The 27508-nt window shown below is 40.2% G+C and overlaps 1 protein-coding gene across 3 annotated transcripts in view; it reads right to left on the bottom strand.

Annotated features, from left to right (window-relative positions):
* SH3GL3 (SH3 domain containing GRB2 like 3, endophilin A3) overlaps window positions 1–27508 on the bottom strand; it is a 151625-nt gene that overhangs the window by 28604 nt on the left and 95513 nt on the right. For all 3 annotated transcript variants that reach the window (XM_073568554.1, XM_073568555.1, XM_073568553.1), the window contains exons 2-6: window positions 17638–17706; window positions 15187–15259; window positions 14649–14792; window positions 12102–12235; window positions 8940–9098 (exon numbers count right to left, since the gene is read on the bottom strand). In XM_073568554.1, the coding sequence (XP_073424655.1) occupies window positions 8940–9098; window positions 12102–12235; window positions 14649–14792; window positions 15187–15259; window positions 17638–17706 (579 nt within the window). The remainder of the gene's footprint in view (window positions 1–8939; window positions 9099–12101; window positions 12236–14648; window positions 14793–15186; window positions 15260–17637; window positions 17707–27508) is intronic.

The raw sequence follows: 27508 nt of genomic DNA, 5'->3' as shown, positions 1-27508 counted from the left end.
ATCGCATGTAAGCATCCTTTTGACATCCGTCTGGCGAGATTTTCTCGCTGGATAGCAAAATGGACATATAATGGAGCCCAATGACAGGTTTCCCCACACAAGCGAATTAATAGCTCTAGACACACACACATATATTTTATATATATATATATATATATATATATATATATATATATATATATATATATATATATATATTAGACATGTCATAGAGACACATTTATACATATATTTGACATTCATACAGTTCATCATAGCAGAATAGCAGCAGAAACATTTGCTGGCTTTTGTATAATTATGCTCCTGCCCGACATGAAATGACACATGGTTTACATATAGTTAACCATTTCATTTCATGTTTTTTTGTAATGTGTATCACTATTAATTAGATGAGTGTTTGTGGTTAAAATTATGGAGTTGTAGGGGTTAATTTAAGGGGTTAATTCGTTGTATTAAATTACGGGGACTCCCTGCAGCCTCAGTGACGTCAGCAGGAGTCCCTGCAAATTAATACAACGAATTAACCCCTTAAATTAACCCCTACAACTCCATAATTTTACCCACAAACACTCATCTAATTAATAGTGATAGACATTACAAAAAAACATGAAATGAAATGGTTAACTATATGTAAACCATGTGTCATTTCATGTTGGGCAGGAGCATAATTATACAAAAGCCGGCAAATGTTTCTGCGGCTATTCTGCTATGATGAACTGTATGAATGTCAAATATATGTATAAATGTGTCTCTATGACATGTCTAACATATATATATATATATATATATATATATATATATATATATATATATATATATATATATATATATATATATATATTGTGTCTAGGTATATTCATTCTTTCTTTATTTAACCGGTCTCTGTGATTTTACTGTATTGGAATAAAGAATTGCCGGCTTTTGCTAAAGGACACCCGGTGCGATTTAATCGCAACTCACACATCGGGTCCGTTTTTAGTCCCATTTTTTCACGCCCCCATAGACTTGTATTGTCGAATCTGATCCGAAAATCGGTGACAATCGCAGCATGCTGCGATGGTCTCGGTCAGAGGATCGGATGCGATAAAAAATTGCATGATGGGAGCAGCACCATAGAATAACATGGGTTCGAATGCAATGCGATTTTTTATCGCATTGCATTCGTCCGTGTGACCCCGGCCTAAATCACAGGTCAGGTATCATAACCCGATCTTCCACAGGTCCGCTCATCCCTAGTGCTCAGCTCATCCGAGCAGTCCGAGCTCCGTTCACAATGCCTGCACTGTCTGTGGGGCTTCTGACCTCAGCTAACGGCTTCATTAGGACAATGCGGCTGTTAGTTCAGGTCAGGGCACCAGCTCTCGGCCTGGGCATTGTGGTCTGCGGACCACCTAACAATATCATTTATTTACAACTTTAGGTTGAATTCACACAGGCCTAAAAGGGCCCAGACAATTCAACCACAAAATCCACAAATCTAACATTTTAATATTGATTTCCAAGGAAAAATTGCACATAATTGATGCAGAATTAACTCTTCATAATACTGCTGCATTTCCATAGCAACTCGGCATCAAAATCTGCATAGAAAGCATGCAAATTTTGTGATAAATTAGTCAAAGGCATAAAATTACAGCACGTGTGATGTTACTCATACTTTATGGTAATTAGACTTAATATTATGGCCGCTGAATATAAATGAACATATTAATTTTACAATCCTGTGATAAAAGTGAGCACACCCTAATCAGCTCATTCTTATAGCTGTACAGTCATGGACTTATGTGTTGGCACCCTGGAAATTGTTCCAGAAAATGGAGTACTGTATTTTACGAACCATAAAACGCTCAGGACCATAAGAAGCACCCCAAATTTTGCGGAGGAAAATAGGAATTTTTTTTTTTTTTTATAAAATGGTGGCATGTCTTTTAGTCTGCATTTACAGTAGTTTACCAGGTGGGGAGCAGGGTGACAAGAAGCTCAGTCGCTGCTGCAGGAAGCTGGAGGTGGCAGTAGTGGGGCGATGCTGTGGGCCCTGGGTTTCAACAAGATGTCAGCAGGGAAACCGGAGCAGAGTTCCCAAAACACCAATTGATTTCACGGCAGTGAGCTTCAGGAAAACGGCAGCTGGGGGCGGCACATGAGCAGATTGAGAGCTCTGCTCTATCATTACAGTTCACCGGTTTTTAAAAGAGGAGATTCTAATAAAAGACATATAATACGGCTATTCACACTTTTACATAATGCATCTGTGCAGGATTATGAATAAAGGGGATGACAATGATCACAATATTGATGACAGATTGGAGAGACTGTTGGGGGTCTGACTCCCGGCAGACACCCTAATGGTCAGTTATTATAAGTGCTAGCGGCCACTGGATGAAAAGTGAAAGTGCTGGATCTCTAGGACCACTACCAATCACAAAAATGGTGCTCTGAAGTGCCCCACAGAAATGGACCAGTACTGGACAGGCTGCTGGAAATAGCTGAGTGCTGCCAATCCCAGACTCTGAATCAGCAGAGGTCCTAAAAGGTAAGACTCACAATGATCAGCAAGTTATCAACTAGATAGGTAATAACTGACGAGAACCCGATAAGACAGGGGCCAACAACTTTTTTCGGTCCCAGGTCCACACTGTCAGATTAAACCAACTCCTCAGGCTACAATAAAACATCATGACATAGATATCTAAAAGGTTATAATTAGACTTTAAGGACTTCCAGCTCTCCGGAGAATTGAGGTCCTCTTCTCTCCAGTTCAAAATACAGAAAGGAAGAGATGATGGATTCAGCTTTCTCCATTGAAGTTTATGTGAGACACTGACAGGTGAGTGTTTCCATTCTCCCATAACGAACAATGATTATGGCAGCACTCATGTAGGATCATTTCTTTACCTTATCTACTCCTTAACTAGATGATGACTTAGGCCATGTACACACATTCAGTATTTGGTCAGTATTTTACCTCAGTATCTGTAAGCCAAAACCAGGAGATGGTGATAAATACAGAAGTGATGACGTGTTTCTATTATACTTTTCCTCTGATTGTTCCTCTCCTGGTTTTGGCTTACACATACTGAGGTAAAACGCTGACCAAATACTGAATGTGTGAACAAAAAAGCAATGGCCCAAAGCCAAAATTAAATTATCCCAATGCATATAAATAGCCTAATAAACCAAAAAGAAAATGTGCTGGCTACAAATAAAAGGAAGCAGTTGCAAAACTAGAGTCAAGTATCAAGGCACTGCACTGTGCTAATGCTCTTCCAGGCACCTATGAAATCCACACTACCAGGGTGGTCTTATTTTGTCCACAGTGAATTTTATTAAATTGTAGCTTATGGACCCCAATGCAAAATCTCCAATGGGGCCCCCCATGACGACAGGTCTTTAATAGTAGTAGTCTTTTCATATGGGGCAAATAAACGTTTGAGGCCCTTCTAGCATCCAGGGCCCAGGTGCCATTGCGCTCCCTGCACCCATTATAGCTACGCTCCTGATGGCAGATTATTAATGTTCTATATAATAATGCGTGGGATGCAAAGTGACATGGAAGTGGTAATGTAAACTGTGTGACTGTCACTGACACTGGCCTGGTGGTGTCAATCTAAATGAAAGCACTTAATATCTGTGGAAGACAAAAACACAAGATCAGCATTCTGCAGTATGGATCAGGATTGCATTCATATAATGACGTGCTACACATGATGATGTGCTATGTATTGTGCTCTGCATATAAGTACACATTTATTATCACTTCCGAGGTGGCAATTATTTCCTGACACCCAGAATAGCTGTCACTTCATTCCTCCTATTCCGCCTGACAGAATGTTTGCAGTATGTCGGCATGTGACTGCACCAACAATGGAAGTGATTTATTCCCTTATAAATACTGTACCTTTCTCACTTCAGCTGTATTGCCAACTGCTACCTGTATACTGTATACACACCTACTTCACCTTCTACAAAGGCTGTACATTGGTCCCTAATTTTTTCCTGGACACTCATTGTAATTTAAAAGTGTGATTTTTTTTGTTAAGATTTCCAAAAAAAGAAAAAGAATTAATTATGTTGGCAACCATACCTACAATACACTCATCATACAGTAAAAACAAAGTAGACACACCCTAATATACAAAGTAGTAAAGCAAGTAAGACACAGAATCAGAGCAGTCAAGAACAAGAAGTACACACCAAAAGCAGTACATATAGTACAGGTAAAGTGCACTACAGTACATGTAGTACAGGTAAAAATCAGTACAAATGGTACAGGTAGAATCCACTACAGTACATGTAGTACACACAGAAAGCAGTACATATAGTACAGATAAAGTGAACCACAGTACATGTAGTACAGGTAGAAAGCAGTACATATAGTACAGGTAGAATGCACTACAGTACATGTAGTACACACAGAAAGCAGTACATATAGAACAGGTAAAATACACTACAGTACATGTAGTACACACAGAAAGCAGTACATATAGTACAGAAAAAGTGAACCACAGTACATGTTGAAAGCAGTACATGTAGTACAACTAGAAATCAGTACAAATAGTACAGGTAGAATGCACTTAAGTACATGTAGTACACACAGAAAGCAGTACATAGAGTACAGAAAAAGTGAACCACAGTACATGTAGTACAGGTAGAAATCAGTACAAATAGTATAGGTAGAATGCACTTAAGTACATGTAGTACACACAGAAAGCAGTACATATAGAACAGGTAAAGTACACTACAGTACATGTAGTACACACAGAAAGCAGTACATGTAGTATAGGTAGAGTGCACTACAGAACATGTAGTACACAAAGATGCAGTACAGGTAGAGTGCACTACAGAACATGTAGCACACAAAGAAAGCAGTACATATAGTACAGGTAGAGTGCACTACAGAACATGTAGCACACAAAGAAAGCAGTACATATAGTACAGGTAGAGTGCAAAACAGAACATGTAGCACACAAAGAAAGCAGTACATATAGTACAGGTAGAGTGCACTACAGTACTTGGTAGTACACACAGAAAGCAATACATATAGTGCAGTTAAAGTACACTATAATACATGTAATACACGCAAAAAGCAGAACAATACATTTATCACAGGTAAAGAGCACTACAGTACATGGAGTGCTTATAGAAAGCAGTGTAGTACATAGAAGGCAGTACAGTACATGTAGTACAGATAAGGCCTCATTCAGATACTTGTTTTTAATAAATTAGTTCACAAATCGAGCACATACCCATTATAGTCTATAGGGATGCTCATGTTCACGTTTGTTTGTAGACCAAAAAGGCCTCCAAACAAAAAAAAATAAGAAAAATTTGAACAGAGAGCAGCACTTGAACAATGGCAATAGTTGGGCGCAAGGCTTCACAGATACATACCAGTCCTTATATTAGAAAAATCAAAGAAGCAGCACACCATCATTTTAGTGCAAGAAAAGCTATTTTAATAGTCCAGTTGAGCGCGTAGTTTCGGCTCTGTGTGTCAGCCTTTCTCAAGCAGTATACAAGTGCACAAATCAGAAAATTTAAAGTATACAATGAAGTGAATACAATTTACATCAATTAGTATCAAAACAATACAATTTCATCTGTTATTCCATATTTATATATAAAGTGCAGAAGGATTTTATATGCAACACTATAAAGTGAAATACAAAAGTGCCTATAGTGCAAAATAATATAAAAATGCTTAAGTCAATTGATTGTAATCTGAACAGCTGTGAAGGATTATAATGCACACATGACTCACCTGTTACCAGCATGCTATAAAATCAATTGCGCATGTCAGGAAGAAACCACAATCCCATCTGTGCCATTCTTGGCGTCTTAAAAGATCACTACCCAAAATTATTGGTCGTCACGGAGGATTTTCCATTGACTTATGAATTTTTGGTAATATATACAGTATATACTGTATATATCACAAGAATATATTTGATGAAAGTAAAAATCAAGGTATCATTGATGATGAACTTAACAAGTTTTTACAAATGGAAAATCTGGTAACTCCGGTGATATATATATTACCAAAAATTCAAAAGTCAATGGAAAATCCTCCAGGACACCTAATAATTTCAGGTAGTGATTCAATTTTTAGCCATATTGGCATTTTTCTTGATAGAACATTGGGCCCACTTGCTAAAAAACCAGCATCATACATTTTGGACACATCAGGTTTTTTTAAAAAAATTGGAAACTGTAAAAATGGACAAAGATATAATTTTAGCATCATTTGATGTAGTATCCTTATATACTTCTATAAACCTCGATACAGGCTTAACGGTAGTAGAGAGGAAATTAAATGAAACTGATTACACACCAAAAATGATTGATTTTGTTTTAAAATTATTGGAATTAATATTAAAAATAATTATTTCTCGTTTGGTGACACCTTCTATATGCAGCAACGTGGAACCGCGATGGGCGCAAATATGGTGCCTGCGTATGTAAATTTATCTATGACGGCTATGGAGGAGGACCTCGTCTATGTGTCCCACCACTTCGGGAAAGTTCGGCAGTGCGGAGATACATAGATGATGTCCTCCTCCTATGGGCGGGCTCCTTAGATGATCTTATGGAGTTTTACTGTTTTTTAGATGGATTGTATCTGGATATTAAATTTACTCTAGTTTACTCAGAGACTGTAATTCAGTTCCTTGATGTACTGATTAAAAATAATGATAGGCAACTGAGTACGTAATTGTTTGTGAAACCCACCGATAGGAATAATGTGCTAAGATTTGACAGCCACCATCCACTCAGGATGGTGCAATCACTCCTGTATAGCCAATATTTGCGAACAAAAAGAATTATTAGTGACAATACTGTACTAGAAAAATCTTTGGATGGAAGGACAAAAAAAATTTTAGACCATAAATATCTGAAACAATTGCTTGACAAATGGAAAAATAAGGTGACAAATATGGACAAATATGGATAGATCTGCCATATTAGAGAAAAACCCAAGCAGGGATGAAACTATTAAAAGGTTGCCATTAGTGACTACATATTGTGAAGAAAGTAGGGAAATCACTAAGATAATTACGCGGCATTGGTCAATGCTAGGTAAATGTCTCCCAGAAATATTGGAATATAGGAGCCCACCTTTGATTTCATATGAAAGAGCTAAAAACCTAAAGGATAGGATTGTTCGTTCGGATATAGGCTCCGTACAGTAACCATCCAAACATCTCTAACGGGTAAAAATAGGATTGGATGTTGTCCTTGTCTTAGTTGTATTAATTGTCCTAACATGATAAAAGGTGATTCATTCCAACACCCGGTAACCAAAGAAATCATTTATATTAACCATCTCCTGACATGTTCATCTGAATTTGTTATCTATCTCCTCCAGTGCCCCTGCAATTTGTGGTATGTGGGGGAAACTACCTGGGACTTCAAAACTAAATCACCATAGATACACAATATGTAAAAAGAGGGTAGATCTACCGGTATCTAAACATTTTACAGAAAAGAGACACTCTGAAAAAGATTTGAAGTTCAGGATTATTGATCATGTACCACCTCTCAGAAAGGGTGGGGATTGAGTAAAGAACTTGAAAATCAGAGAGTTACAATGGATAAATAAATTAAAGACATTAAAACCGTATGGTCTTAATTCAGACTACAAATTACTTGTTACCCTTTAAGCATGCTGTTTGCCTTTATTCCCCAGATGTAGTCCTTCTTTATCAAGTGGTTTAATAACCAGGGATCTCTCCTTCTCTTCTTTAGAGATTGTAATGCTGCTGGGGACTTTTTGAGACACATGACTCATCCCATTATGGACTAACATCAAGACTGCAAAAGACAGCATGTCAGAATTTTCTATATATTAGTTGTTATATTTTGATTATTTTTTCCAATCTACACTGGATCCGTTTTTTCACAGTCTGACGGATTGTGACTGATGGCAAAAAGACTGAAGTGTGAAACAGGCCTTATTAGGAATGAGGTGAGTCATGTGTGCATTATAATCCTTCACAGCTGTTCAGATTACAATCAATTGACTTGTTTATGAATTTTTCTATTATATTGCACTATAAGCACTTTTGTATTTCACTTTATAGTGTTGCAAATAAAATCCTTCTGCACTCTATAAATACAGAATAACAGATATGAAATTGTACTGTTTGATATTAATTGATGTCAATTGTATTCACTTCATAGGATACTTTAAATATCCTGAATGTACACTTGTATACTGCTTGAGAAAGGCTCACACACAGAGCTGAAATGGTGCGCACAAATGGGCTATTAAAAGAGCTTTTTTTAAGCACTAAAATGATTATATATATATATATATATATATATATATATATATATATATAATCATTTTAGTGCTTAAAAAAAGCTTTTAATAGCCCATTTGTATATATATATATATATATATATATATACATACACACACACACACAGGTCTGTTTTTGACTTTAGTCACGGATCAAACTCACCAGTTCAAGCCTATGGGTCTATGAAAAACTCGACAGCACACAGTATGCACCCTAGTTGCATTATAGCTCTGTCCAGTTTTTCATGTTTATTTGCTGGAAAACAGCTTGAGAAATCTATCAATTTATGTGAAGAGGATCTGTTGAAACTATGATGGAAAAATTTGACAAATACTGAAATACTGATAAAAATCAATTTTTTTTTTTTTTTTCGAATATGAGAAAGATCACAGACATCTGAATGAGGCCTAAAGTGCTGTACAGGTAAAGTGCGCTACAGTACCTGTAGACATTAGGACAGTGCTGAAAGAAGCATCACTGCACAGCCAATCAGAAAACACCTTTGTATGTTGAAAATATTGTAGGAAGAGGCCATTATAAATGTAGTAAACGTTGTACACAAGACAGAAAATATTTATAAATATGTAAAGGGACTTATGAGTATTTTGGTTTAGAAACTGCACTGTCTATACTTACATCATTTTCTAGAAAATTAAACATGCTTCTTTCTGCCAGTTCTTTAGATTCATCAAATTTTTCCACCGCCATTCGAATTTCTTCATCTGGAATCTTTCCTTGTCGCTTCTTCTTATAATCGTAGTCTAAGCGGCGGCCTTCCAGCTTTTTCAAATGATACTGAAAATCAAAAATAAGATTATAACCTCAATTCATATATCAATAATATAATACTGAATTGCAGATCATGGTGTACTCCAGAGGAAGGTGAGGAAAACATACTGCTAAATAAAAATACTTTCAAAAATAGAAGTGTTAATAGTCTATTTTTGTCAATTAAAAAAATACAAACTGAATGAACATAGAGAAATCCAAATTAAACAAATTAATGGTTTGCCTCCAAAGCTGAATTGTTTCTTCTAGTTACACATCCACACAATTTTGGAAGGAGCTCAGCAGACAAAGATCTTGGAGAACAAACCGCAGATCTTTTGTGGATGTATAATTGTGCAAATCCTTTTTTTTTTTTCATATGATCCCAAACAGACTTGATGATTTGGAGATCATCACTTCCAGGACTCCTTAATTTTCTTTAACCTGGTGATCGTCATTGATGACATTGGCTATTTGTTTATTGTTGTCCAGCTGCAGAATAAATTTGGAGCCATTCAGATGCCTTGCTGATACAATAGCACTAATAATAATTATCTGTCTGCATTTCTCAGTATTGAGGACCCCATTAATCCTGACAAAATCCCCATCTTTATTTATAGAAATGCAGTCTCAAAATTGCAAGGAACCACCACTATGCTTGACGTTTCATACAATCATTATTGTACCAGCTCTTAGGTAAACAAACTGACTTCTGTCACAGACAAATATTTAAAATTTTGACTTATCAGTTGAGAGCACCAGCTGCAATTTTTCTGCACCCCAGATCCTATGATTTTGGGCACAGTTAAGGGGTTTGCCCTGGTTTCTATGTCAAAGGTATGTTTTTTTGGACACAATTTTTCCATAAAGACCACATCTGGCCAAACATCTACAGTCAAAGTGTGTAGCTGGGACCCACTGGTTGCTGCCAGTTCTGTTCTGACCTGTGTCACTGCTGGACATCTTCCATCCTCAAAGACAAGTAAACATGATGTGTCTTTCATCAATTGCACAAAGTTTCTTTAGATCACCACTACATCTACAGTCCTCAACGTTGCCCATCTTTTTGTGCTTCTTCACAAAAGCTTGAACATCGTGAAACTCCCATCTGCTTTGAAATTTTTGTCTAGAAGAGACCGTTCAGATCAAGTATAACCACTTTGTGTCTTGTTGTTGTGCTTGGTGCATTACCGTACTTACCCAGCGACATCAAGCAACCACACTTATGTAATTATTTTGCTGCTCCTCAGCCAGAAACCTCAAATCAAGAAATAAACTATTAACATTTCTATTTTTTTAAGCATTCTAACATGTCAGCATTTGTTCCACATCTCCTAAAACTGCCAAAAGGTGTCCCGGTGTTTGGACGTCCATCAATCTTGGTTTGGAATCACCCATGCCATTTTTATGTGAATTTTTAAGCCAAACACAAAAGTGAACACAGAAAAGAAATTCACGTTTTCGTCTCTTTATACTTTTCCTTCCATTTGGGTTCACTTCGCTATAAAAAAATAAATAAATAAAAATAGTATGCTTCATTTCAGCCTTATATTTGTCAAGCCATTGGTGTCACGATCCATTTTTGGATCTGTGTCAGAGTCTGGACTCTCTTATATAAACCTTTTTCCTTTCTGGCCCTCGGGGGTTAATATGGGTTTCTGCCCCCGGTGGCTGCTGGTGTTACTACAACTGTAGTTGGTTGGCTGCTGGGTTTCCCGCCCCAGAGGCCGCTGGTGTTACTACATGTTTAGTTAGTCAGCAGGTGGTGACTACTCACACTTCCTATAAAGGGTCATCAGGTGCTGCACTCACTGTTGGTGATATTATTCCTCTTTGGAGACCAACCAAACTGGAGTTCAGGAGCTGACAGCGTTCTTTGGTTCTGTTTTATGCTGTTTTCAAGTGGCTAACTCTGCTGTCCTGGAGCATTGCAGCAGAGCAAGCTAAGTCTTTTCTTTTAGTGTATTCAACCCCTAGGTGTCTGTATTACCTTTTCCTTTGGTATTGGTATAGCTTACTTTTGTCATGATCTCAGTGCGGGTTTGACTCGCACACGTGGGGTTAATGTCTGGAACCAGTGCTGATGACTGGAATTTCTGGGGTTAAAGGTTGTGATCCCAGTGCAGGCTTACCTGCACACCTGGGGCTATGATTGTGGCCTCTCCCTGGTTCTGGGAGAGGTTTCTTATAGCCTCAGGACGCTCCCATCCCCGTCAGTTATACTTTTGCCCTTGGCACTGTGTGGTGACCCCTGAGTGTGTTTGTGCTGTGTTCTGGTTGCTTGATTCTCTGTGTACGACTCGGTCTGTTCTCTGGATATTGCTTTGGATTCTGCTTGGTACCTTCTATGTCTGTCTGTTTGGTTTTGACTTCTGCTTGGCCCTGACTATCCGTCCTGTCTCATCCCTGGTACTTTACTGATTTCTCTGTGTATGACCTCCGTTTTGCCTGACTCTGAGTATTTCTGTATAGTCTCCTGCCATCTCTGAAAGCAGGACGCTAAGCCCAGCCCCCTTGCAGTCACAGGACCTACGGTCCTGTGACTGCTTGCTAAACTTCAACGTCCACAGGTCCTGTGTATCTGTACTTTCCGGCTGTACCTGACCCCGGGCCCCCCTACAGTGCAGGTGAGTCCCTGCTCAGCGGAGGCTGCACGCCGGCGCTGACAGGATCCTGACAACTTTATTCCCTGTCTCACCTTCTGGGGAGGGGGTTGGGGTTTAGCTCAGGGCTAAACAGGAGATAGGGACAGGTCGGGGACTTGGGCCTCACTACCATTAAGTGTATCCCCAAGTTAAGGAAAGTCAGGGCCCTCTTTAGTCTGAGGGGCAGTGCAGGGGCCCAGATTCCTCGTCCTCTACTTTCCCGCAACTGCCCGTGACAATTGGATGGGTAATACATGTTTGTATCTGGAATAATGTGCCAAATGTTTGGTTGGAGTTCCCCTTTAATGTTATATTGTATACACGGCTTCAAATGCAGCTTTCCCAAAGGATATATAATAGCATCTGGTAAATGATGAATACTTACCACAATTTCTTTCAAGTCTTTGTCTTGCAATGACTGGAGAGGATCGATGAAGTTCTGCTTGACGTTGATATCAAGAGAGTCCTTCACTTCTGACATTTGTTTCATGCTTTCTCCGACATCCAGCAAAGCGCTGCCTGGTAGAAGCGGAGAGTTTATTGACTAACTGCAGACTGCGGACAAGCCTCGTAAGATCAAGAGTAATGGCATGTGGGTATTTACATAGTGAAGTACTGAAACTGTGAGTCCCCCAGGTTAATAAAGACTAATGTCATTGAATATCTCCCATGTACTACACTGCAACATAAGTTGGTGCTATGTAGATAACACACGAACTGGGCACAGCTTCTGCTTATTAATTATGAAATATTCTCATCTTCTGAATGCACACACCTCCTGCACCTGCAAATAATAGTTTTAACCACATAAGAAGTCTGCCAGAGAAGTGTTTAAAAAAAATATTTATCCATAAGAAAAAATTAATATTAGATACATACACAAATACCAACTTTAACCCCGTAACTGACAGAAGTTTGAGGACAATTTTCAAACTTCTTGCAGATATAGCTAACATCAGAAATGTATTAAAAAAAATACCCAAAACCCTCTTTATTTTCTTATATTAAACCTCTCGCATTTTACATTGATGGAAACTAAAAATAAAATGTCATAATGTGTTAAGTTCATATATGCTACTTATGCCCCGATGTGCAGATCGCAATTGATCAATACTAAAGAGAATTAAAATCTCCCCAAAATCAAGAAGTCAATAAATATTTAAATCATGGAGTAGATAAATGGCCTGCAATGAGGAACAAAGGGAATGTCAATAATTAACAGGTTGTCCACTACATTCTATAATGCCCCAGTTTAAACATTGTAAAGAAGTGTTTTTGTAAATACCTCTTGTTGCCATCTGTGCCTGTGAGCGGCGCCATCACTGACCGCTCAGTCCGCAGCACGTGACCTGGCTGTAAAACAGGTACTGGACGCAGCAATAAATATATAACCCACTATACAAATCAGTGGCCTATAGAATAAGGGGTATACATCTGCTGAGTGGACGATCGTGTGACCCAGCGGCAGCCGCCACGGACATCCGCTGATGTTATGTCAAGTTCCAGAATGTCTTGCATCACTCGGGCGTGACCCAGTCCTGATTGACTGGGCTGTGGGTAGAGTTTCACCAAACATCACAGCCCAGTATCCAGCGATGGCTGCAACCGGGGTAACGTCATGCCGAGGGAGCGGTCAGCAATAGCATCGCTCAGATGACTACAACAGCTATTTACAAAAATACTTTTATACAAGGTTTAAATCGCTGTCGGCATTATAGAATATAGTGGACAACCCTTTTAAAAAAGGCTTAGTAATTGGTTTTATACTATCAACAAATACTGATGTGATCACTGTAAGGTTGTATGAAGGAAAGATAACACTTGTAGACAATATAACCCTTCCTCTACAAGACAGAACCAATGCGAAAACTTGCCATTCTTGTTTTACCAGAGTGAGACATGGAGCTCAGGAGAGGAGCCTGTCAGTCATTCCATATCTCATACTGGTAATGCCCCTTTTCATTTACAATAAGCTCTGGAGGCAGATTCTCAGGGAGATCAGTGTTCGGCCCAGAGATCTTAACAGCTCATTTACGCATAAGAAAAACATGGATTTCTCTGGACAGAGGCATCAGATTGCAGATATCAAGGTATCGTTTTATTCAACCTTCAACCTTGAACAATCACAACTTGTTAGAAGAGTCCAATGCCAATAAGATGATCTCAAAGAGACTTCTTGTCAGATCCCAGCAATCAGCTGTAGGGAAACCTGGCGGTAAAGATCCCACACAGAATAGATAAAAGATGGCCAATAGTGCCGATTTTGGTGGGACCAGACAACCATCTCATGTGTATGGGGCAGTTGGAACTTCGAAGTTGGTTATGAGGAATGATTAGCTTTCCGTCTCTCCCCGCTAAAAACACAAAATGCTTGGCCAACCTATGCACTCATGTGTATGGGGGAGTCTGGAGAGGGAGATATCTGCCAGAAGAACATTCATCTGACATTTGGCTCAGTGGTTAGCACTGCAGCCATGCAGCACTGAGGTCCTTGGTTCAAATCCCACCAAGGACAACATCTGCAAGGAGATTGTATGTTCACCCAGTGTTTGTGTGGATTTTCTCCAGGTTCTCTAGTTTCCTCCCACATTCCAAAGACATACTGATAGGGATGATAATCTCTGTAAAGTGCTGAGGAATTAATGGCGCTATATAAGTGAATAAAATAAATGAACAAACATTTTTCTCATGTATTTGGCCAGCTGAGGTGTTACATTTCCTTGTAGCACCACCGCAGGTGAAATAAAGCATTACATAATGTTAATTCAAATATGTTCTCTATGTAATGTAAGTCAGATCCTCTAAAGAAGGGCTCTTCGTACCTGCTCTCCGCTCTCGGTAGGAGATGAGGATCCTCAATAAGGAACTTCTTTTATTAATTCAGAAAATCTTATTTAAACAAGGCACAAAACACCACAACACAGCCACTCACCAAATTCTGATTCTTCTCCCAGTTCTCGCCCATACCGTAGCATAGATTCTCCTAGTAACCCTTCTGTCTGAGGGTAACCTGTAGCTTTTACTTGTCCTCTAATTTTTGACATGGTGTTGATCATTCCTAGTCTGGCTCGATAAGCTGAAAAAAAGAAGTTAAATTAGTACAATAGTTTCTATACTGGTAATCTCAGGCATAATGTCAATATAATTTTGGCTTTTACCCCACTCTCCCCTTCTTATCCCTCCCCCTCCAAAAAAAACCGAGCTAGTGTTAGAGCCTTGTCGATTTAATATGGTTGATCTCCCTTGTCACACTGGTTGTTTATTTTATATATATATATATATATATATATATATAAAATAAACAACCATATATATATATATATATATATATATATATTGCGTTATAGGCCCTGGACTGATACAAATAACAAAAAAGCTAAATGATGAGAGGAGAGTGTGAAATGGTAACTGACTATAACACATCTCAGAGTACAGGCTCATGCCTTATGGAGCGGGAGATTAAACATTACCTGGGTTTGGCTGTAAATATTCGGTGGTTTTGGTGAGCAGTTCAGCGACCACCTTGTTGGTGATATCGATTTTCTAAAACACAAATGCAACAACAAAATATAAATACTTCTTAATACATTGTTACCATGGATGCATACAGTACATGAACTTTTTAATTCAGTTTTTTAGATGTTTATAGAAAGAAAGGAAACTTATTCCCATTTGGATCCTGCATCATAAACTGCATATGTGAATTCAGCCTATATATCAATATTTGAAAGGACTAAAGACATCGGTAGTCACAGAAACATACACAGACTTGTACCTGCCTTGAGTCGAGAGTGTTCCCTACATGAAGTGACATTTTTATTTTTACTTTATGAAATCATGGGTCTTAAAGGGGTTGTCGGGTCCAAATCGATAAGTCTCCAGTTTCTCTGTGTGACGGCAGACATATGAATCCCCCCAGCGCACGCACTGTGCTCTACGATGAGTCGCCGGTTTCTGAGAATATGTACACGTTATACATACTCCCGGCCAGTGGGTGCGACCGCGCTCCATACACTTGTCCTGAACTTAGGCTGCAACCTGACTAGTGACGCGGCTGGCCAGTGGATGTGGCTGAATAGAGGGCATGGCCTCGCTCTATACAAGTGTATGGAGAAAGGCCGTGCCCACTGAATGGACTCTGGCCGGGAGTATGTATAACTCATTCATACCCTCCAGCTCAGAAACCAGCGAATCCCTTCAACGCACAGTACATGCGCTGGGGGATTCATAAGTGTGCAATCACACAGATTGTCTGCAGACTTATTGATTTGGACCGGACAAACCCTTTAGGCTACTTTCACACATCAGTTTTTAAGCATCAGGCGCGATGCGGCGAAAAATGTAAAAGCCGGACCCGGCGCCGGTTGCCACCGGATCTGGCTTTTTCCCCATAGACTAGCATTATCGCCGCATTGTGCCTGATGGCCATGCGGTGTGTCCGGCTTTTGCCGAATACGGCAAAAAATGCCTATCCGGCGTCTGCAAAAAAAGTTCCCTGCAACGTTTTTTGACAGCGCCGGACCGCTTTTTTCCACTGTGCATGCCCGAAGACTCTCTCGCCCTCTTCCTCTCCTGCACCGTCTCCGGCCTAAACAGATGATCCGGCGGGCTGCGGCTTCTACCGGATCAGGTTTGACAACTTTTCGCCGCAGCCCGCCGGATTTGAAAACCTGAAGTCTGAAAGTAGCCTTAAACAGTTTCTTATGCTATGCCCATCTCTGGATCTGATCTGTGGTATGCTCTATCATATGCCATGTAAAAAATGAATCTCTGGGAATAATAAAAAAGAAAGAACAACTGTTACTATGAATAGATTTCTAGATGATTTTAAATAGCAAATCACTGAGAGAATATTAAGGCCATGGTCACACATTCAGTATTTCGCCAGTATTTTACCTCAGCATCTGTAAGCCAAAACCAGGAGATGGTGATAAATACAGAAGTGGTGACGTGTCTCTATTAGGCTATGTGCACACGTTGCGGATTCTGCTGCGTTTCCGCAGTGTTTTGGGCCCTGCGGAAACGCAGCAGTTCCGCAGACATGGTACAGTACCATGTTGGCCTATGGCATTTCAAATCCGCTGTGCTCACGCTGCGGTTTTTTCTGCCCGGTTTTGCTGCAGTTTATAAACCGCAGCATGTCAATTGTTTCTGCGGATTCCGCAGCGGTTTCACACCTTTAACATAGTAGAGGTGTAAAACCGCAGGCAAATCGCAGGTCACTTTACCTGCGGATCCACGCGGAAAAACCCGCAGGTGAATCCGCAGCGTGTGCACATAGCCTTATACTTTTCCTGATTGTTCCATTCCTGGTTTTGGCTTGCAAATCCTGAGGAAAAAACCTCAAATACCTGTGAACATGGTCTAACACGGCAGGTGCCTGTGAGCAAGTGCAGTAGGCCAGGGTCAGACTTGCGAGTACAATGCGAGTCTCTCTCATCAACACCCAGCACTGCTGCCGACACTCGGGACCGGAGTGTGCGGCTCCATAGAAATACATGCAGCCGCACACTCCACTCCAAGTGACGGCAGCAGTGCCGAGAATTGATGCGCGAGTTTCTAGCATTGTACTCACAAGTCTGACCCCAGCCATAGGATGATTCTGCTGTGACCTGGATAAAGCTTGGCAGTATGTGGTTTAGGTTACCTCCAGGTCACAGCAGTGAATCATCCTTCTGCACATGCTCACAGGCACCAGTCGTATTAACATTCTATCTTGCTATCTAAAGGTATTTAGGAATGTATTCATAATTATATGTCTAATTCTGGAGAACCCCTGTAAGTAAACATCTCCTCAGGTAGCATTGAGTGTCCCACAGAGGCCCCAGACAGAGGACAAAGTGCCTACAATTAGCAATTATTTCCTATATGGGTACCAAGTTTATTTTCTTTTCATACAAGCAGAAACATGAGAATCTTACCCTTTCCATTTCTTGAAAATCATGATCGAGTTTTGTCCCTTCCGCTCCACTAATTTTCTCACTTAAAAGCTGAAAGTAGAAATAGAAATCTCACAATTATTGCACAGAAGACGCCGGCATTAATCCCTGCTCCATGAAATGTGTTGCTCATATGCGCGCTACTGCACAATTACCATTTTACACATTTCCACAGAAATAATATTATGTTCGCTACATAGGCAATCAATCGCTTATATCATATGAACATACTGCATTAGTGTAAACCCAGGAGGCCTCAATAAGGAGGAGGTCACAGTGGTTGGTGAGCAGAACTGCTCCTATATGGATCGCTCCTGCTGCATCGGAATTTATCTAGTTGCAATGTTGGGTTTAAATGCAATCCATCAGCAGGTTGTTGTTATGTAATCTTACAGCAGCATGATGTAGGGACAAAGACCCTGATTCCAGTGATGTGTTACTTAACTTACTGAGTGAAACAGTTGTGATAGAATCATAGTTTTATCTGCTGCAGACCTAGCTGAGGTCGAAATGCTAGTATAACCTTACCCCTGATTTGAAGTGTTTTGTGTAGACTGCATATTGACAGAAAGCTACCAATCAGTCATGGGGTTGGACCGCGAGGCACCAGACACCTTGCCCTATAGTGATAATCTTCTGCTGATAAAACACTAATTTTATTGAAACAGCAAAACACAGCTAAGTAAGTGATACATCGCTGGAATCAGGGTCTCTAACCCTACATAATACTGCTCTCAGATTACATACCAAAACCTGCTGACAGTTTCCGTTTAACAATACAACTGTTTCCATGTCTTTATCACATGCTTATATTGGGTTTAATTTAATTTTGGAAATGATTATCACTATGTCCTGGAGGAGAAGCCCAAGAAGAAGCCGAGATTTGAATCTCGTCCCCCGAGATCTCGGGACGAGATCTGAACCTGCGCATGCGCCGTCCCCGGACTGGCGGCCATCTTCCCGGCGTCCATGTTCCCGGAGGCCACTGCAACATGGCGGCGGCCAGCAAGGGATGTGCGGGGGCCTCCGGGCTTGGAGGAAATGCCGGCGGATCCGCCGCCCCTGCAGCGGAGCACAGAGAGCCGCTACCCCTGCACCGGAGCACAGCCTGCTGCCACCACTGCACTACAGAGCCCCCGCGGCACCCGCACCAGCCTTGGAGGTCAGTACATTGCGACCATAAGACGCACCCCCCACTTTCCCCCAAAATTTTTTGGGAAAAAAGTGCGTCTTATGGTCCGAAAAATACGGTAGATGCAGATCCGCAGCTTTTTTGGCAGCACGGATTCGCATCAAATCTGCAGTGTAGTGCACAGCCAGTGTAAATCTATGGGAAATGATGGTAGTTGCTCACATGCTGCGGAAAAATCGTCGCAGATTTGCAGCGTTTTCTTTTCCACAACATGTCAATTCTTTTTGCGAATCTGCAGAGTTTCTGCACTCATTGACTTGCATTGAGTCAGGCACATCAGCAGCAAAACCGCAATGTAAAAAAGATCTGCGGATATGCTGCGGAAGTGGGTGTGATAAACACTGCATATCGGGAGGACGGCAGTGTGTGGGCAGAGTGTGTGCGTGTCTGTGTGCGCGCGCGTGTGTCCCTGTGTGTGCGCTGGTGTGTGCAGGTCTGTGTAAGCAGCCATTGTCTGATGGGACTACTACTCCCATCCAGGTACGAATGCTCACAGTGATAGCATTGCCAATGATGGGAAAGTAGTCCCATCAGACAATGCATGTGTTCAGTAGTAAAAAAAAGACCCAGAACATACATTTACATACATATACACATACATTACAGAGAGTATATATAACAGAGTACATACTCACCAATCACCTAGTCCCCGAAGCCCTCATTCTCCTGTAATAAAAATAATAAACCAACCTATACTTACCTTTCTGCCGTAGTCCAGTTAATAACCGAACCATTCTTCAGCCAATCGTTCAGCCGAAAGCCTTTCAGTCAACACTACCATACTCTGGAGCGCTCGCTCAGTTGATTACAACATCTACATCACCAGGACCACTGTCAGTACACGACTATATCACCAGAACCACCGTCAGTAGATGACTACATCTCCACAACCAACTGCAGTAGATATCTACATCATCCATCACCAGAACCACCATCAGTACATGAATGCAAACCAGAACCAGAACTGGTTAGAGCCAGAACTAATACAGAACCAGAACCAAAATCAGTACATAAATACATCACCAGAACAACTATCAGTACATAAATAAAACAGGATGTTTTAGGCCCATTAATTAGATGCAAGCAGTAGATCTATTAAATATTTAAAGAGTAACTTTACATTTGAGAGTTACCGGTATATTACATGTTTTAGGCCCATTAATTATGAGCAGATTAGTGCAGATCTGGGTCCTTAGACCCTGATTGCGCAAAAGACCTCTTAGAGGTGCTGAGGACACAGGACGATGACTCTCTATTGCATTTGCTCTGTAGTGTGCTCTCCTGTCTACAAGCTAAAATTTTTCCAAGAGGTCTTTTGAGCAACTGGTGAGGGTCTCAGGACCAATCTGCTCAGAATTAATGACCTAAAACACATAAAAAAATCTCCCAAAAGTTTAGTTACTCTAAGGTTAATTTACACTGCGACCAATAATTGGAAACAGATTATCAGTCTAAATTGGCTGTCAATCACCCGATACATTAGCAAAACGTTTGCTCATGGGGTGGATTTTTAAGCTTACCTAAAGGGAGTCTTGTCACCCCAAAATGCCAATTAAATTGCATGAACATTTACATATGGGATGTAACCCCTATAAAAATTATACCAGGCGTATACAGTTTAGCTTCATTTGCTGAAAAATCTTTTAATATGTAAATGAGGGTGCTTTTATGCACCCATAGCGTGGCCAATGTCTTGATGCACTGTATACGCTATAGCATTTGCAAATTTTTTTCAAAGCAAAAAAACAGGAAATATCAAAAACAAAGCAGCTTTATTTAAAGCGTGACACCAACAGAAAAACTGCAGCGTCAAGAACGCTATAAAAACACGTTAAAAAACGCAATGAAAAATAATAAGTGCAGAAATTCTGCGTCATCAAAAATGCACCAAAAGCTCATCATGGGAACGTAGCCTGAAAGTAAATTTATCGTATGTAGAAAATTGGGGTAATTAATTACTGAATCTGCTTTGGACAAAATGTGGCCTCTGGCTTAATTAAAAATGGAGCACCAAATGCTAAAATATTACATCATGTTATCAGCTGCACATCACCTGTTTGCATGAGCAATCAAGAACAATAATTTTTATGCTAGCATAAATAATACAATCGCTGAACAAATGAGGGTTTTACTAAATGATTGCATGTATCATGTTCTAAGTACAAATAATCTATGCTATATATAGTGTATGTAATACACAGTCTATACATTATATACGGGCTATAATATACACACAATCTTTGCTATACAGTGGCTTGCGAAATAATCACCCCCTTGGGCTTTTTACCTATTTTGCTACATTACAGCCAGTGTTTAAATATGTTTGTAACCCGATTTGTGTGTGATGTATCGGCAGTAAATAGTCTAAGTTTGTGAAGTGAGAAAAATATAGGCATAAATTAAATTTATGGGATCAAATAACTAATAATTGGCATGGGCATATGTATTCACACCTTTTGCTTTGAAGCCACTAAAAATTTCTGGTGCAAGCAATTACTTTCATCAGTGACATGGTCTGTCAGTAAATATGCTTTACCTTTTCTGATAGGCCATAGAAGCTGCAACACCATTAAGCAAGAAGCAACACTAACCAAACACCACCATGAAGACCAAGGAGATCTCCAAATGGAAAGAACATGGTACCAAAACAAACCTGCCAAGAGAGGGCAGCCCACCAAAACTCTCAGCTCGGGAAAGGAGGGCAGTAATCACAGAGGCATCACAGAGACCAATGGTAACCCTGAAGGAGCTGTAGAGTTCCCAAGCAGAGACTTGAGTACCTGTCCATACGACCACAATAAGCCGTACACTCAATAGAGGTGGCCTTTATGGAAGAATGGGAAGAAAAAAGCCTTTACATACACACAAAAATTATTAGGCTTGTTTTGAATTTTCCAAAAGACATGTGGGAGACTCCCCAAATGTATGGAGGAAGGTGCTTTGGTCAAATGAGACCAAAACTGAACTTTTTGGCCACCAAGGTAAACGCTATGTCTGGCACCAAACCAACACAGGTCATCACCCCAAGAACACTATCCCTACAGTGAAACATGGTGGTCGCAGCATCATGCTGTAGGGATGTTTTTCAGCAGCAGGGACAGGGAAAATGGCCTGAGTCAAAGGGAAGATGGATGGTGCAAAATACAGGAATATTCTTGAGCAAAACCTGTTTCAGTTTGTCAGTGATTTGAGACTGGTACGGAGGTTCACCTTCCAACTAGACAATTACCCAAAGCATACTGCTAAAGCAACACTCGAGTGATTTAACCCCTTTCTGACATCGGGTGTATAATTACGCCGATGTCGGACTCCCTCCCTTTGATGTGTGCTCCGGCGGTGAGCCCACATCTTTCCCAGGACATGCCAGCTGATTTGAACAGCTGACATGTGCCCGCAATAGCCGCAGGTGGAATCGCGAACCACCTGTGGCTATTAACCAGTTAAATGCCACTGTCAAACTCTGACAGCGGCATTTAACAAGCTCTTCCGGCAATTGCGCTGGAAATACGCACACTGGTGACCCGTGTCACGTGATCGCGGGTCACCGGTGTGTCGGCATGACAACAGGAGGTCTCCTGAAGACCTCTACGGTTGTCAGTGCTGGATTGCTGTGAGCACCACCCAGTGGTTGGAGCTCATAGCAAGTCAGCAATTCTACCATCTGACCATCGCCTCTATGTAGCAGAGCCGATCGGGATATGGCAGCTTCTAGCCTCCTATGGAGACTATTGAAGCATGCCAAAAGTAAAAATAAAATGAGTTTAAAAATATAAAAAAAATGTAAAAAAAAAAAAAAATAAAAGTTCAAATCACCCCCCTTTCGCCCCATTCAAAATAAAACAATAAAACATTCACATTTTAGGTATCGCTGCGTTCAGAATCGCCCAATCAATCAATAAAAAAAGGATTAACTTGATTGCTGAACGGCGTAGTGAGAAAAAAAGTCAAAACGCCAGAATTACGTTTTTTGGTTGCCGCGACATTGCATTAAAATGCAATAATGGGAAACCAAAAAATCATATCTGCACCAAAATGGTATCATTAAAAACGTTAGCCTGGCACACAAAAAATAAGCCCTCACCCACCCGAGATCACAAAAATGGAGACGCTATGGGTATCGGAAAATGGAGCAATTTTTTTTTTTCTGCAAAGTTTGGAATTTTTTTTTTCACCACTTAGATACAAAAGAACCTAGACATGCTTGGTGTCTGCAAACTCGTAATGACATGGAGAATCAGAATGGCAGGTCAGTTTTAGCATTTAGTAAACCTAGAAAAAATCCAAACAAAAAACAAGTGTGGGATTGCACTTTTTTTGCAATATCACCGCACTTGGAATTTTTTTCCCTTTTTCTAGTACACGACATGGTAAAACTAATGATGTTGCTCAAAAGTACAACTCGTCCCGCAAAAAATAAGACTTCACACGGCCATATTGACAGACAAATAAAAAAGTTATGGCTCTGGGAAGGAGATGAGAGCGAAAAACGAAAACGCAAAACCTAAAAAAGCTCCGGGGGTTTACGGGAAACATTTAAATGTTTTGGAGTGGCCCAGACCGTAATCCAATTGAGAATCTGTGGTCAGACGTGAAGATAGTCGTTCACCAGAGGAAACCACCTAACTCTAAGGAGCTGGAGGTTTTGCCTTGAGGAATGGTCAAAAATCCCAGTGGCAAGCTCATAGAGACTTATCCAATGCGACTTGCAGCTGTAATTGCTGCAAAAGGAGGCTCTACAAAGTACTGACTATACATTAGGTGAATAGATATGCACAGTGAAGTTTTCAGTTATTTTGTACTATTTGTTGTTTCTTCACAATAAAAAAAAAAAAATCACATGTTTACAGTTGTAGGCATGTTCTTTACATGAACCGATGCAAGCCCTCAAAAAAAGCAGTAAAATTTCACGTTGTAAGGTAGTAAAACATGAAAAATGCCAAAGGAATGAAAACTTTTGCAAGCCACTGTATACAGTCTATACGTAATAAACAGTGTGTATATATATATATATATATATATATATATATATATATATACACACACACACGCAATCTATGCTATGTACAATCTATGTTATATATAATCTATGCGACATCACATATCTATATCATTGTCTATGAAATATACACATACAATATACAAGCAGTATGTAATCTATACACAAAGTGTATGCTATATACACAGGGAGAAAATAAGCAGCTCAACAGTCTGTCTCCTCTTCTACAGTTCCTCCAGACTCCTGAATGATAAAGGACATCAGTTCATGTGACCATGAGGTCATCAGAGGTCCTTACACCCTCAGTGATCAGAGGTCCTTATAACCTCAGATAAAGACTAATACAGGCCCATGCGGTGTGTGGGGCCCAGCACTTTGTCATCTTGGTTGGTATTATGTTGTTACTATGCATTATTTCCATCTGATAGTTATCTAGGTTTCCTTTGCTGTATATACAGTCTCATGTTTTGAATTGCACCATGCACTTTTCCAGGTTACCAGTATAAACTTATACCTTCATGATGCATTTATCCCATTAATTTTTAATTTTTAACATCTGCTGTATATTTCATTGTCTTGCCCTATACCTATATAATTACCGTATATCACTTATTAATAACAAGGCAACATTTTGACATATCCTGCCCTCATCACACAATTGTTGCTTTATATTTCGCTTTTTATCCCCTTTGTGAATATGTTTTATCTTTTATTTTGTTGTGTAATCATGTTTTTACATTTCTTAATAAAGTATTATATTTGTATCTATGTTCTTTGAATACGTTCTTTGTTTGGCATTATCTGGTTATGGTATTCATTGCATGGTAAATATTTATTTTCTATTTATGGTATTTCTTTTCCATATAGGTTTTTTTTTATTGGCCCACGCAACCTGCAGTTGTGTAAGGTCTCGCAGGGGGCCCTCCCTGGGCAATTGCACAGTTGGCCTTCCTCCCTTCCCACCCCCAATGCCATCGTCACATACAATGATTCAATACCATGATTTTGGCCTCTCCTACATCTCCTACAGAAGAATCATGGAGATTTGATGAAGCTGATAAAGAAAAGGCTTCTTTTGTCTCCACATGGCAGATTTGCGCTGTGCGAGTCAGTGCGAACCAGGCAGAGCCACGTCATATAAAGTTTTACTGCTGACACCACTTTAAAGAACAAAAGAACTCATCATCTCCAAGCTGCGGCACATGTATTACAATAAGCACTCTGTTCCCATCCCATGTGCATGTCCATACTGTTGTCTTGTGAAAAATCCACAATAAGCCACATTTAAGAATTTCAGCAGCCAACGAAAAGACAAATAATATATACCAGAAGTGTAGGAAACCAGAAATTTAATGCAAAAAAAGATTCAGACATGAAAACCAGTTCAGTCCTCAATTAATAATCCAAAACAGATACAAATGGATAAAACCATGCTCAGGTCTAACCAAAGGCAGCTCTTAGTCATTAATCAAATAAATCAACTTTAGACACTGAGAGCAAACCTTAGAATGAATTCATGTGTCAGGTTTTCGCACAATTTTTTGTTGTTGCTTTTTTGGTGACAAAAATTTTGCAACCTAAGGGTGCAGTCAGATGGCTATATAATATGGGTAGCATGGTGGCTCAGTGCAGCGCTGGGGTCTTGGGATCAAATCCCACCAAGGACAACATCTGCAAGGAGTTTGCGTGTTCTCCCCGTGTTTGTGTAGGTTTCCTACGGGTTCTCTGGTTTCATCCCACACTCAAAAGACATACTGAGGAATCTAGATTGTGAGCCCCAATGGTGACAGTGCTGATAATGTCTGTAAAGCGCTGCGGAATAAGATAGCGCTATATAAGCAAGCAAAATAAATAAATATGGATGACGATCGTGATGCAATGCTCAGACTGTCCGTCGGCCGTGTTGATCCCAAGGCTAGGTGCAGATGAGCATATATATTGTCATCCGAGAAAATCAGATCAAATATGCTAACCACGTTATGATCAGACTCAGCTCAGAGAGTTTGAACAGAACATAATCATAGTATGATCTGATTTTCTCAGATGTGGAGAAGATAGAGAAATAAATTCTCTATATTCTTCATTGTGTCAGTTCCGTGGAAATTGGACTGCACTCAGATACTAAGCCTAGGGTAATGAAGGTCCTTTATATAATAAATACAATGGGGAAAATAAGTGAAACGCTGATAATTTCTCTGATTTCTTTAAAACATGTGTAATTATAGTGGAATTCATATATTTTTTCCTGCAGCGTGCTGCTGTCTAGTGTGTATGTATGTATATATATATATATATATATATATATACACACACACACATATACCGGGTGAGTCATAAAGGACGGACGTTTTTAAACTAATCATAAAATCGTTAAATATAAAGGACGGATGTATTTGAAGTGGCTATAACTCACCACCAGGTGGAGGTAGAGATGTGCGGGAGGCGGGGTTATGTTTGTGAGGTGAAAGCATTGTTTTTATTTTAGTTTCAGTTTAAGCTATGGTGCCGTGGACGATAGAACATCGCGTTTTTGCGTACGACAGTTTTGTCAAGAATAATGAGTGTATCACAGCCGTTCAGCGTGAGTTTCGGCGTCATTTCAATATTCACAGAAATCAAGCTGTTCCCGCTCGTAACACTATCCTACGTTGGGTTGAAGCACTCCGTACACGAGGTACACTAATGAACAAACGACCACCGGGGGCTCCACGAACGGCACGTACCCCTGAAAATGTGGAACGCGTCAGGCAAGCCATGCTGCGTAGTCCGAGTCGATCTGCTCGGAAACATTCTTTAGAACTTGCCCTCAGTAATCGTACAGTAAGGCGTATTTTGCATTTAGACCTGCATTTCCACCCCTATAAATTGGCCATTGTGCAACAGTTGGAGCGCGGGGATTACGCAGCGCGACTGAAGTTCGCACATGAGATGGAAGCAATTATTGAGCAAAACGACAACCTTATTTTATTCATGAGTGATGAAGCTCATTTCCATGTCAATGGCGTGGTTAATCAGCAGAACTGCCGTTATTGGGCCTATGAAAATCCGAAAGAATTACATGAACGACCGCTGCACAGCCCTAAGGTAACGGTGTGGTGCGCTATGGGCAAATATGGCGTGATCGGTCCGTACTTTTTCGAAGGCGATAATGGCAATACTGTTACCGTGAACTCACAACGTTATATCGCCATGATAAATAACTTCTTTGTTCCTGAGTTACGACGGCAACATATCCCCATCTCTAGTGTGTGGTTTCAACAAGATGGGGCAACGGCCCACACAGCCGGAGCAACAATGAACGTTCTTCGCCCTCTCTTCCCTGGTCGCATCATTTCCAGGTTTGGCGATATTAATTGGCTTCCTAGGTCCCCAGACCTGTCCATGTGCGATTATTACTTATGGGGTCACCTCAAATCACGTGTATACAAGCTTAAGCCTCGATCATTACAAGAACTGAAGGAAGCTATTCGAGTGGAAGTTGCCCAAATCGACAGAGTTGTGTTGGAACGTGTTGATGCCAACTTCCAAGAACGCCTTTGGAAATGCATCACTGATAATGGCCACCACATGGCAGATGTTGTTTTCCACACTTGAATTTGTCAAATGCTATTAGTATACGTAACCAAATCTGTGAATACATTTATATTTAATAAATATTTAACGAT

Source organism: Dendrobates tinctorius, unplaced genomic scaffold (assembly GCF_039654945.1).
Source record: "Dendrobates tinctorius isolate UK_male_01 unplaced genomic scaffold, ASM3965494v1 ptg000022l, whole genome shotgun sequence".
NCBI classification, from domain to species: domain Eukaryota; kingdom Metazoa; phylum Chordata; class Amphibia; order Anura; family Dendrobatidae; genus Dendrobates; species Dendrobates tinctorius.
The sequence above is the reverse complement of the archived record's forward strand: the minus strand, read 5'-3'. Positions and strand labels throughout refer to the sequence as shown.